The following is a 12,233-nucleotide window of genomic DNA, read 5'->3' as shown; positions in this document are numbered from 1 at the left end:
TCCTTTGATCCCACGTTAAAGGCTGCTACAGAATGACCTTGTTCTTGTATCAGAATAGGGGCCAGTGTGAGGAAAGTAGACGGAAAATCCTTCATTAAATACAATCGACTAGTTGTTTAAAAGGGTCCTAAACACAGTGGGAATAGAAAAAACTGTACATGCTGTGAGCGGCAGCGCTCCCTGCTGACGTCCCCGGCTCTGCGCAGGCTTTAGAAAGAAGCAGACGTGTCCCATACTCAGGGTAGTTTGCACGGCCAGATGGAGGCTGACAGCACCGGGGGAAATATGCGAGGAAAACCAGACGTGGAAATGGCAGATAATCCACTTGAGCCTTATGTCGAGTTCCTTCGTCAACAACTGGAGGACCAAGACCCGGTTTTTCTAATTGGAGTTATCGTGGCTTTGGCGGTTGTTATCATCACCTGTGGTAAGTAGGTGAAGTTAGCATGCTAATAATAGTTAGCTGGGTCTGCCCGTAGCTTAGCAGCGAAGTACATGTTTTACTGTATTTTCTTAGCATGCTTTGTAAGCTAGGCCAGTAGCATTACCCTGGCTTAGTTGAAAAGCTACTATCGGTTGTATAGTGGTTATTTTAGCAGGCCAGTGCTACTTTTACCAGCTAGGCCTGTAGCGTTAGCCTGATTTAGCTTCAAAACGCCTGTCAACATGGTGTCTTAAAATGAAACTGTTTCAAATAGATGAAGAAGAAGAAGTAGTAGTAGTAGAACCAGTAGGCTAACTGCTAGGCTAAAGCAGAGCCATTCAAACGTGTTGGTGACACGTCAGTGACAAACCTTCCCCCTTTTTCCCTGCAGTTTTTCTGAAGTACTTTCTTAGCAGTAAAACGGTTCGCAGCGCTGTGCTGCTGGTCGGACTGTGTGACTCCGGGAAGACGCTTCTCTTCAGCCGGGTGAGTTGAAGTAGATGTGAATGACATCTCAACGTTGTGTGTCGTAGTGGCGACCAGCTGGTTAACACACCTTTGTTTCTTTTCAGCTGCTGTCAGGGAAGTTCAAGCGGACACAGACCTCTATTACTGACAGCAGTGCTCCATACAAAGCCAAGAGTGACAGGGTAAGTTTATGACAAGTCAGTAGCATGCTCAGACATTTAGAAGGGCAGGGATGGGCACCTACTGCACACCGTTGGGGCAGGTGCCATAAATATATAATTACCCACACCTGTGTATACCAATACAGGGACTTCCTTTAAAATACAGCATCACTTAATATCACTGAGATGGACATTTACTATACAGTGTGGAACACTCTTTTAGAGCAAACAATTTATTTTATTTATATTTTGTTTAGATGCCACAAATGAATGGCAGACAGTAGGGCACTTCCTCATGTATTTACCACTCTAGAGGGTACACTGGCCTGTGTCTTGAGACTCAGGAGGGAAGAAGTCTTGCAGCCTGGTCTACAGTTATTCCTTGTCTCTCCGCTATTCAGGGCAGCACCTGGACTCTAATAGACCTGCCAGGACATGACAGTCTTCGTTGTCAATATCTGGAGAAGTTCAAATCTGCAGCCAGGTGAAAACATGACAACATGATCATATATTTGTAACACTAATGAGGTTATGTTTTTGATGTCTGTTTGAATTTAAGCAAGGTGTTGATTCAGATTATGATTTTATTTTCTTAACTGTTAACTTTGCAGGATTGAAGTGTTTATTTATAGCATTTTCATCCTGAATGCTGCTTAAGATGACGAAATCAAGATAGTTGTCGTCGTTCCTGGTTTCAAATTTAGCCCCATTGCGCAAGTTTAATTTACATTTCTAGCTACAGACTTGTATTTTGAGTGTGAGTTGACACAGAGGGAAACAGACAGATGTTTGCTTTCTGCCTCTAGTTTTTGTTACTTTTTTAATTATCATTACCTCAAAAAGACTGAAACATATTCTCGTCTGATGTTTTTTTACATTACACATCTGATGAACAGTCCATATGTCAATAATTTTTTTTATTTCAAATTCCAATAAATTCTTAAATTTTAGGATCTGAAATCATCAAGCATTTGTAATTGTTGCTTCAAAGCTTGGCTAAAGGTTTTCTACAGCTGCTGGTTTACTGTTGCAGCTCTATTTTATACAGTACTATATTTATCTTGTCATTTATCTCTTCAGAGCAATCGTGTTTGTCGTGGACAGCGCTATCTTCCAGAAAGAAGTGAGAGATGTGTCAGAGTTCCTGTACGATTTGTTGACGGATGCAGTCATTTCCAGAAATGCTCCCGCTATGATTGTGGTGTGCAATAAACAAGGTTAGAAATCTCTTTTGCAGTCAAGTAACATCAAACAGTGCATCATAAAGTTTCACTCAATTCAGCCTTCATCTAATACTCCTACTGTTTTTTACCTTTGTTCTTTAGATATCACCATGGCAAAATCAGCTAAACTGATTCAACAGCAGCTGGAAAAAGAACTGTAAGTAAATCATACGTCCTCTGTTTTACAGGAAATACTTACCATATATATTACTGAATGTTTTGATAGTCTCAGCTCAGTTTTCATTTTGTTTGTTATGTTTTTTCCATGTTCAAATTTTATTTTACTTCAGGTTGTGTTTACCACAGAATGCTAATGTTGTAATTAGTCATGTGATGTGTTATTTAACACCAGTTGAGCTGAGTAAACCCGAGTAAGCCACGGGCAAATTGCATTACTCGCATATATCCAAGTAAAGTCATATTTGAGTATGGTGGTTTTTAATTGTTATTTCTAAGATGACAGGTTGAGTAGTTTCCTCCCTGTGGCAAACATTTGTGATACTAAAAAGCTAGTTGGGTCAGTGGATATTGAGCAAATAAAGACAAGTCCTCACTATCTGTTCTCTCACAGAAACACCTTGCGGGTGACTCGTTCAGCAGCCCTCAGCTCTCAGGACGGCTCTGTGGGCGGCAGTCTGTATCTGGGGAAGAAAGGCAAGGACTTTGAGTTCGCCCATTTGCCAGTGAAAGTAGAGTTTGTGGAGTGCAGTGCCCGTGGTAGCAAGGGTGATGATGGGGAGGCTGACATCAAGAACCTGGAGAAGAGCCTGGCTAAACTGTAAAATGATTTCTTCACCATCCTCAAAGGCACAGACCTTGGATCAGGTCAGATCACCTCACCTCAACTCAATGCCCACAAAGGAGGGGCGGTCAATGCATCTTTCTGGAGGCATATTTGACAGGAGTCATCATGGTCCTGTCTATGCTGCGTGTCATTGTAAAGCATAAAATGACAAACAAGTTAGAATATTGTTTAAGACAAATTTTGTGGAAAATACAGAAAAGACTGAAAGGATGTTCATCATGCTGTTCTGCAGTGTTGAGATGGTCATGTGGTTCTCGGGTATAAATCCTACTGTGAACAACTACATTAAAATGCTTTTATTTGAATTAGCTTAAATATGTTTGATAACGTTAATTTGTTTGCATTTTGAAATGTTGGTAATTTCAAAGCTCTGTAATGTCATAGCTAGTCTGACCAGTGTGCTGCCTTGAGAAAACAAGACTTATTCTTTAATTTGAACAATCATCATTGTGCCTTCTTTTCCCCTAATGTTCTTAGGGGTTTTGCGTGTTTGCTGGAGAATGTTTACTTGTGTGGAAATATCATGTGAATACAGTGTATTTGCAGTGAGTGTATGCATATTATTGTGGCCGTGAAAGAATGAAGTCTGTAGTTTCTGGGTTGCTTTAAAAATTGGAAGTATAAAGTTTCAGATGATTGATTTTGACACGGATGAAGCCCAGAGAGGAAGAGAAGTTTAACTTTATCAGTGTTTTGGCATGAAAGAAATACAGTTACAGTTAAGCTGTAGAATAGTCTTAACAGATTCAGTCTGTGAGGATTTACTGGCAGCAAAAACAATTGGATCATGCATGTACAGGACAATCAAAAAAAATCTTGTCTGACCTTTAACAAAATGTTAAAATGATGCTGTTTTACATTCATTATAAAACCTGCACCACAGTTCCTCAGAGGACGCAGGCAAAAAGGACTCCAAGTCATTTAAGTGCAGTTGTGTCACTAAGTCCTATCAAATCTCTGAAGCAGTTTTCAGTTTACTCTTGGCTTTCCTTTCTGTCTAACACCTGGTTTGAATTGAGATGCATGTTTCTAGTCTTGGAAAAAACAGACTTCATTAGATGTGAAATACAGATTTATTTTAAACAATGTGGTTGTTTCATTGACCACAAACATATGTTTACAAAAATTACAAATTCAGTGTCAGACTGCCAAATATATTTCAAAAGAGGAACTTTTTATAGGGCCACACATACTAAACCCCCACTGAGCAAAATTAATTGAGTGAACATTGTATTAAATGAGCCTCAAACACACAATTAGTTTGTGAACTGTTGCACATTCAGTACAAATCACATTTTGTGGATTTTGATTGCTGTTGTAAAAATTTGCTTTACCCTTTTGGTGCTGCTTTCTTCAGACGTGAGTAGAACACTGTTTTAATTAGTTTCTGCGCTCGTATAATAGAAAGGAGTCCTGATACACGATGTCAGTCAAGTTTGACAGACTAGATAAACACTTTCTAGGAACCTTCTCATGTATTTCCTAAGATTAATTTAATGACACATTGTTTGATTATAAAGTAGTTAAATAATATTGCATCACATAAATGATAATTCATTTATTATTCCAGGAAACCATCTGTAAATCATCATTTTAATGGAGAAACCTGTAAGCTTTTCACAGACCACCATTTACATTAAGAACAGACATGCAGGGATACAAACCTTGTCCTATCTCCTAATCCTCAAATCTTGATTTACAAGTTCTCGAGTTGGCATCAAGGCAAATACCATTAAATCAGATTTATTCTTTTATAAACTGCAGCCAATAGTTACTGATATGTGATGAAGTCAAACTAATTAGGTTCTTGTGGTATAATTGATACAGCTGAGATGAACAATATCACAGTGGAGTTGCACAATCATCTACTAATCTTAACTGTTTCATTTTGATGATCAGCCAACTTGGCTGCCATCAAAATATGCTCTGAAAGCTTAATTATCCTTGAGTTTTTCCAAACCACTGATAAAGTTCTTAATTTAAAAAAGCACTGACTGACAGTGACTGGATTCCAAACACATTCAATCTGAAGAGCTGAGGTATTTGAAGCAATAACACAAAAAAATGGGAGCTTGAACAAAATGGTGTAACAATCATGGCACTATAGGTGAGACAGAGGATAGACAGACAGAACGCTGCTCTGATCAGCTACGACCACACACTGTTCTCCTTTCAGCACAGCAGGACAGAGCCAGTTCACCTTGTCCCCATGACTGATACTTAATTTGGGCCCAGAACTGTCGTCTGTCACGTCCTCTGCAGCTGCTTCTTCATCCTCCACTTGAGCATCTTCTTTCTCTGCTTCAGACTTCACTGGGGTCTTTGCTTTATCCTGCAATTGTTCTTTCCTTTTTGTCTTACTCTTGCTCTTCCTGCGTGGAGCTGTTGCCACTCTGGTTTTGGCTTTTCCTTCCAGAGCCACCACTGGGTGCTTACTGAGATCCCACAGGGCGACCTGCCCATCATTTCCCCCAGTGATGAGCCAGTATGGGTGGGAAGGCAAACTAACAAAGTGGGCTTGTGAGGCTCCCTGACTGTGGGCTTTGACTGCACCATGCTGTTCCAGTTTAGAGCCGCTGCCGATCCGCATCAGATGTACTCGTCCATCCTCTGCTGCGCAACCCAAAATGTTTCCACAGCTTGTCACAGAAACGCAGTGAGCCAGTGGTGGGTTAAAAAGCTGACCAGGACGTTGCTGTTGGTCACCTTCATCTTCAGCTACATCCTGGAGGTTCAGTGTCCAAAGCGGGCGAGTCTTCTGCAGACCCCACAGCATCACCTGAATCGTCAAAAAAGGTAACACAAACCAGAAAAGAAATGTCATCAAATGTAGTGAAGGTCATGGATTCAGTACAAACAGGAAACCCCAGTCACTTTTCTCTTACCTGCATGTCCAGTCCAGCAGACACCAGGTTGTTGGGTCTGTGAGGCCGGAAAGCCACAGAGGAGCAGATGTTAGTGTGTCTGCGAAGAGTCCGGCAAACTTTTCCCCCAGGAAGCTCCAGAACACGAACTACTCCAGAGTCATCAGCAACTGCCAGAGCTGAACCTGTATCATTTAAAGCTAAAGCATTGATCTCCTCCTCCCCTGCACCCTGAAACTCCTCCACAGCGCCCTTCAGGTTCCTGGGGTCAAGCACACTCACTGTGTCTCCATGTGACACGTACAGATGTGCCGGTGCCGCTGGTGAAAACACAACACTTGTGTTGTCTTCTTCACCAGGAAGAGTGAGTCTGCCTATGATGCTTCCCCCTTGGCCCCAAACTGTCACCTCTCCACCCTCAGAGCCTGAAGCGATGACACCCTCAGGTCCCAGAGAAGCTCCAACACATAGGATGGATGAGGAGTGGCCCCCAGACCACTGCCTGGCCATTGTGACCCTGCAAAACGTAAGTTCACAAGAAGAATATAAACATGACTGATGGCCATACTTGTTGCTAAAATAATAACATGTCATGTGTCCGTCCTTTGTCTTGATGCTTTGTAAAAAGGCTTACTGCATTGCTGTGATGCTACCAAACAAATGGGGCTGAAACAATTAAGTGATTACTATCAACTACTTTGATAATCGGTTTGAGTGTTTAATCTAATTTCTAGTTTAGGTTCTAATTTTTAGCTTCTTAATTGTTAATATTTTCTGGTTTCTTTTCTCCATATAATTCGTTAACTTTGTTTTGTGGACCAAACGACTACTCGATTCATCTAGATAATAATCGACAGTTTCGTCGATTATGAGACAAACCGACCTACGGATACTGACTGGACCAGACTCTGCCCACTTGTTAGCCTCGATGCTAATAAGCTATTTTTGTAGCGTCATGTTTGGCTGCGGCTCTAACTGCGGTAACAAACATTTTGTCTTAAACGTGCAGATAATCTGTGTGAAAGTGCTGTGTCATTATTGCTTACCTCCGGACCAGAGAACGACAGAACTTTGGCAGGGTGTAGTCAAAACTCCCAGTGGCTACTGACAGCGACCATGCGGGACTGTCGCTGTTTGTTGACGTCACAAAATATGAGGGGACTGACGTCACAGGAAGGTTTTTTTTTTAGATAGACAAAAATAAACAACACTACAACAGACAATTAGGTACAAGAAATATCGAAAAATGTAACGTAAATGTTAACAAAAGGAAAGCAGAACAAAAAAGACTTAAAGTATTACTTGAAGTACATTTGTGAGGTCATTCTTTAGTAATACACATTTTGATTTCATTAATTTAGACTTCAAACCAAACTTAAAAAAGCAAGCCAGCAAAACCAATCCCGTTTTTTAGAAGGTTCTAATTGACTTCAATTAATTTGAAATGTTATATTTATTTTCTATACATATTAAGCTTGAACCAGCTTGAAAAAGACTTGAAACCAGAAAATACATGCACACTACAAGCTGAAAATGAAGATGCTTGACATTTTTCAAGTCAAAATGATGAATAAATCATCACTTTTCAAGTGGACGAGGTCTCCCTAAAGTGCAAGATGAATTTTCATAGCTTGGCTACCCAAAGCAAACATAATTTACTGATCTATGAGGCATGAGTTATGTTTTAGCCAGATAAAGACTTTCATTACAGACTATTAACATCTGACAAGTAGAACCTCAAAGCAAAAGTGATATATATGTATATATATGTATATATATATATATATATATATATATATACATATATATACACGATGTATAGTTTATATTATATATATATATATATATATATATATATATATAGTCATGAATTGACTATGAATAAGAAAACATGAAGTTCAATTAACAATTAATTGGACACTGCATTAGATTAAAAGAAAATCAGGGAGGATGTCTATCTTTAAATCATTGTTCCGTGTGTCCCCCACAAGAGCACGGAAACACGACCCGAGCCCGTCCCTCTCTCTTTCTCTCTGACAGTAAAAATGTGGCTCGAGCCCCCACCCAGCGTTCACTTCCACAATGGCTGCTCTCATCTGATTCATCCAAAGCTGTAGATCTGATGAGTGTTGTCCATTTCTGGGTCAGTGAGCAGCATGTCATACTATGACAATGAATAGAGGACAGAGAGGAGAGGCTATAGCTTTCAAACCTTTCCAAAACACACACATTAGTCTGTCAACCCATGTTCAAGTGCTGACACGGGCTACGTATATCCTCACTCAGCAGTAAGTACCCTGCAGCCATTTACCTTTTTCTGCTCAGCATCTGTGTATTAGGTACAATATCAATGTCATAATTATCTTAAAGTATGAAAGACACTCTTGATGAATGTGAGCTGTGATGCTGAAAATGCTAAAACTGCTAAAACTAAAACGTCATTGTTTTCAGCCGTGTTCATGTTTGTGGTGTCAATTCCACACATGACTCTCTTTTTTTGACAGTTATACATATCACAAATATGTTTTCTTATTTAATCTGTAAATTTTGTTAGACTTGGGATGGTTGGTATGTTTTATGAGGTAAGTGGTTGTTTTTAATGTTTTTAGCTTTGTTAAATAACAAATAATTGAACAATAGACAAAAATAGCCTGTATTATCACAACTCTCATGTTTCACAGCTCGCATGGAGCTTCGGAAGTGTTTTGACCTTGCTGTGATGGTTGCGTTGGGAAACTTAATGTCCATTAATAATGGATTGTTTTCCCCTGAAACTGGTATTTTCCACAGATTGTTTAGTGAGATCAAATCTATACACCTAGAGTCTGCTACAGTATCTTTTTAATTCAAATTAAATAACCCCGAAAAAATAAAACAGCGCCTGCACTTACAAACATGCACTCACATGTTAAAACAGGAATCGAGCAATTACATGCTGTAAGCCATTAGCACAAGCATATATCATACAGTTCATACATAGCACACATATGTATAATGTATATAATTTTCCATTCTACCTGCTTTTTACATTTTGAGTTTTCATAGAGTTTATGTTCTTTTCATTTACAGGTCATTTCTCCACCCAACACCCAACTAGTGCATATTTCTTTCTCTGCACTGGAAAACAGTTGCACCTCCTTTGTTAGCCACAGTCTTTAAAGTAGTCAGGTAAACACATATCAGAATAGAGAATACTTTATTAATCCCAGAGGAAATTGTGTGGTCACACAGTTGCTCCATGCCAGATTAAGAGATATACAGTTACAAGAAAGAAAGCACCAAATAATACAAAAAATTAGAAGTATTTCTATGAATATTGAAAGAGGCTTTGCTTGCTAATAAAAGTTTTGATGTTTCTTTTTAGAGGATTTGAAGGATAAATATTAACTAATCAGAGAGAATGAGGTCTCCCTATTTCCCAGCGAGGTCTGTGCTTTTCCACAAGGAGCCAAACGGCGTGACATACAGAGTCCCAGCACTGCTATACCTGTCCAAATCCAGGTGCTTTCTGGCCTTCTGTGAGGAGAGACTCAGCCCGTCTGACTCCCACGCTCATCTGCTGGTCATGAGGAAAGGCACTTTCTACAGAAACTATGTAGAGGTTGGTGTAGCTGTAGTGCCAATAGTCTGCATTTATGGTGCTTGAGTTGATAGAACATAATAATGAGTTCCCACCTCTAATCCCTCTCCCTTCTTCCCTCTGCTGCTCCAGTGGGAGGATATGCGTGTCCTGGGCACTGCTTTCCTGACAGGCCACCGATCCATGAATCCGTGTCCGGTGTTCGATGAGTTCACTGGTACCCTCTTCTTATTCTTCATTGCTGTTCAAGGCCACACCTCAGAGTCCTATCAGCTGGTGACTGGCAAAAATGTGACCCGGCTCTGCTACGTCTGCAGCACCGATGGTGGAGACACCTGGGCTGAAGTCACTGACCTCACCCAGAGTGTCATAGGAGACACAATTAAAGGTCAGCTAACAGGCACTGTGTTTTATCTAGGATATTAATTGTGAGGATTATAAGCGAACTTCAAGAATTGTCATTAATGTGTAGTACATAAAGTAGTTGAATGATCTGGTGAAGACTGGAGGTGGGTACTTTACGACTTAATGAAGAGATGAGCTGCAGGTTAGAGAAGAAAGGACACTTTTTTTCCTTCAATGTTATGTGATAAATAAGATACACATAGTCTGACTCACCTCCAAAAACATCCCTTTTCCTTTCATCCTTGCAGAATGGGCCACATTTGCTCTCGGCCCGGGCCACGGTATCCAGCTAAAGTCAGGTCGACTACTCATTCCTGCCTACGCCTACCACATTGACTGCAAGGAGTGTTTTGGACAACTGTGCCAGAATACACCTCATGCCTTCTGCTTCCACAGCGACACCCATGGGAGAACCTGGCGGTTTGGGGAGGCGGTGCCAGGCCCAGAGAGTGTAGAATGTCAGATGGTGTCCGTAGATGAAGAAGATGGGACAAATGTGTTGTATTGTAATGCCCGCAGCCGTCTTGGCTACAGGGTGCAGGCTCTCAGTCTAGATGATGGAGCTGTGTTTGAGGAAGGGCAGCTGGTGCAGCGACTGGTGGAGCCAAGAAATGGCTGCCATGGTAGCACTGTTGGATTTCCTGCCCCATTACACCTGTGGGAAAGTCTTAACCGTCACTGCTCCAGACACTGGACAACCTCCATGACCCACTTCAATCAAACCATACCTCCCTCTCCAAACTTCACCAGCTCGTTGTCACCCAGTCGCAGTTCCTCTCCAGATTTCCTCACCCCCACTTGGGTTGTATACTCCCACCCAACATGGACCACTGCACGCAAGGATCTAGGTGTTTACCTCAGCATATTGCCCCGTGATCCAGACAGTTGGCGTGGCCCCTGGGTGATCTACGAGGGCCCCAGTGCCTACTCAGACCTGGCCTATCTGGAGCTCCCTCCCTCACCTGGAGAGCCACCTGCTGTGGCCTTCGCCTGCTTATTCGAGTGTGGAACCAAGACAGCCTATGATGAAATCAGTTTCAGCATCTTTACCCTCTATGAACTTATTGATCATTTGCCAAGAGATTCACAGCAGGCAAATGACAGTGCCAGTCATAATAGACCAAAGAGCAAGGTCCCTGAGAGAGGACGGAGTAGCAGGCTTGATGCTCAGAGCACACCAGTTTCACATCATGTGCCTCATATGAAGAAGAGGAGGAAAACAATGAGCCGACTGACAGACATCTGCTCTGTGTCTTAAAAAGTTTCTCAGTTTTCAAAAAAAACCTGATCGCAACAATCTGTTCTGTTTCTGTAGTGTTACTCAGTTACTCAGTTTTTGTTTTGGTGCTGATAATTTGCTTGTTGAAAATTTGTCGAACAAAAGTTTTTCCTGACCAACTTTGAGTGATTAAAGCTGTAGTGTGTATCTTTTAAATATTAAACAAAGGTCCATTACATTGAAACCATTGTCAAATGTGAGTGAGTGAAGCGAGACAACACGATTGTTCTCTGAAAAATGTTAAACAAATGTTGAAAGAGAACTTAAGGTTTAAGAATCTGGGTTCTCTGAAGTATAATTAAGAAAGTGAGACACTAAAAGAGAACAGTTGGAATATGGACCTAAAGCTGTCTTCTCAGAAAGCTCTGCAGGCTCACATGAGGTGTGGGGAAAGGTGGGGTGAGTGAAAATCACCTCTTTCAGTGTGATTATATTTAATATGTCTATACAAACCTGGCGTTTTAATGCACAACTTTAGACACAATCACTTCTAAATTGTATATCTTTGACCTCATGTTGTCTTGCTTCTGTCTAATGTTGTATTCTAAACATTACTAAATATCCTGGTTGTTATTATTATTATTATTAGTTGTAGAAGTAGTAATAAACATAAGTACATGACAGATATTCAATTTAAACATATTTACCAGGGAAATAAAATAATGCACTTAAATTTTGCCTCAAATGTTTTTTTGTTTCAATGCAGAAAAAAATAATATTTTAATTTACAAATAATAAATTAAATAATGAACAAGTACAAGGCACTTATTCATATCAAAAAGATGGAAGGGAGTTAGTTTATAAACCAGATTATAACATGAATGGATGTGATATTTGCCCCAAACTGTAACAATATTATCCAGGTCTGACATTTCTTTGGAAAGATCATCTTTATATAGAAGTATCTGGTGTTCATCAAATGGTGTGCTAATGGTGTGCTATTTTTATATATATATGTGTGTGTGTTAAATTGCATTTCTTGAACTTTTGGGGTTACTTCCTCAAAGGTACCTACGTAACACCG

General features: G+C 40.4%; 3 protein-coding genes across 5 annotated transcripts; 2 read left to right on the top strand and 1 right to left on the bottom strand.

Annotated features, from left to right (window-relative positions):
• Positions 1-195: 195 nt before the first annotated feature.
• On the top strand, positions 196-3,630 carry srprb (SRP receptor subunit beta). The gene is made up of 7 exons (XM_044032142.1): positions 196-427; positions 816-910; positions 997-1,074; positions 1,455-1,537; positions 2,134-2,270; positions 2,379-2,433; positions 2,848-3,630. The coding sequence occupies exons 1-7, from the start codon at positions 259-261 to the stop codon at positions 3,056-3,058; spliced, it is 828 nt and encodes a 275-aa protein (XP_043888077.1). The 5' UTR covers positions 196-258; the 3' UTR covers positions 3,059-3,630.
• A 1,030-nt stretch (positions 3,631-4,660) lies between these two features.
• wdr53 (WD repeat domain 53) lies at positions 4,661-7,072 on the bottom strand. The gene is made up of 3 exons (XM_044032141.1): positions 6,992-7,072; positions 5,967-6,462; positions 4,661-5,860 (listed from the first exon to the last, which is right to left on the bottom strand). Exons 2-3 carry the CDS (start codon positions 6,453-6,455, stop codon positions 5,183-5,185), a joined length of 1,167 nt encoding a protein of 388 aa, XP_043888076.1. The 5' UTR covers positions 6,456-6,462; positions 6,992-7,072; the 3' UTR covers positions 4,661-5,182.
• A 1,115-nt stretch (positions 7,073-8,187) lies between these two features.
• On the top strand, positions 8,188-11,864 carry neu4 (sialidase 4). 3 transcript variants are annotated; one of them, XM_044031553.1, is made up of 4 exons: positions 8,188-8,233; positions 9,015-9,546; positions 9,658-9,913; positions 10,179-11,864. In XM_044031553.1, exons 2-4 carry the CDS (start codon positions 9,346-9,348, stop codon positions 11,186-11,188), a joined length of 1,467 nt encoding a protein of 488 aa, XP_043887488.1. In that variant the 5' UTR covers positions 8,188-8,233; positions 9,015-9,345; the 3' UTR covers positions 11,189-11,864. The 3 variants fall into 3 exon arrangements, with proteins under 3 accessions (XP_043887488.1, XP_043887489.1, XP_043887487.1); XM_044031554.1 differs by lacking the exon at positions 8,188-8,233 and having other exon boundaries at positions 8,433-9,113; positions 9,310-9,546; XM_044031552.1 differs by lacking the exon at positions 8,188-8,233 and having other exon boundaries at positions 8,433-9,546.
• Positions 11,865-12,233: the final 369 nt, after the last annotated feature.

Source organism: Solea senegalensis, linkage group LG8, assembly GCF_019176455.1.
Source record: "Solea senegalensis isolate Sse05_10M linkage group LG8, IFAPA_SoseM_1, whole genome shotgun sequence".
NCBI classification, from domain to species: domain Eukaryota; kingdom Metazoa; phylum Chordata; class Actinopteri; order Pleuronectiformes; family Soleidae; genus Solea; species Solea senegalensis.
The sequence above is the reverse complement of the archived record's forward strand: the minus strand, read 5'-3'. Positions and strand labels throughout refer to the sequence as shown.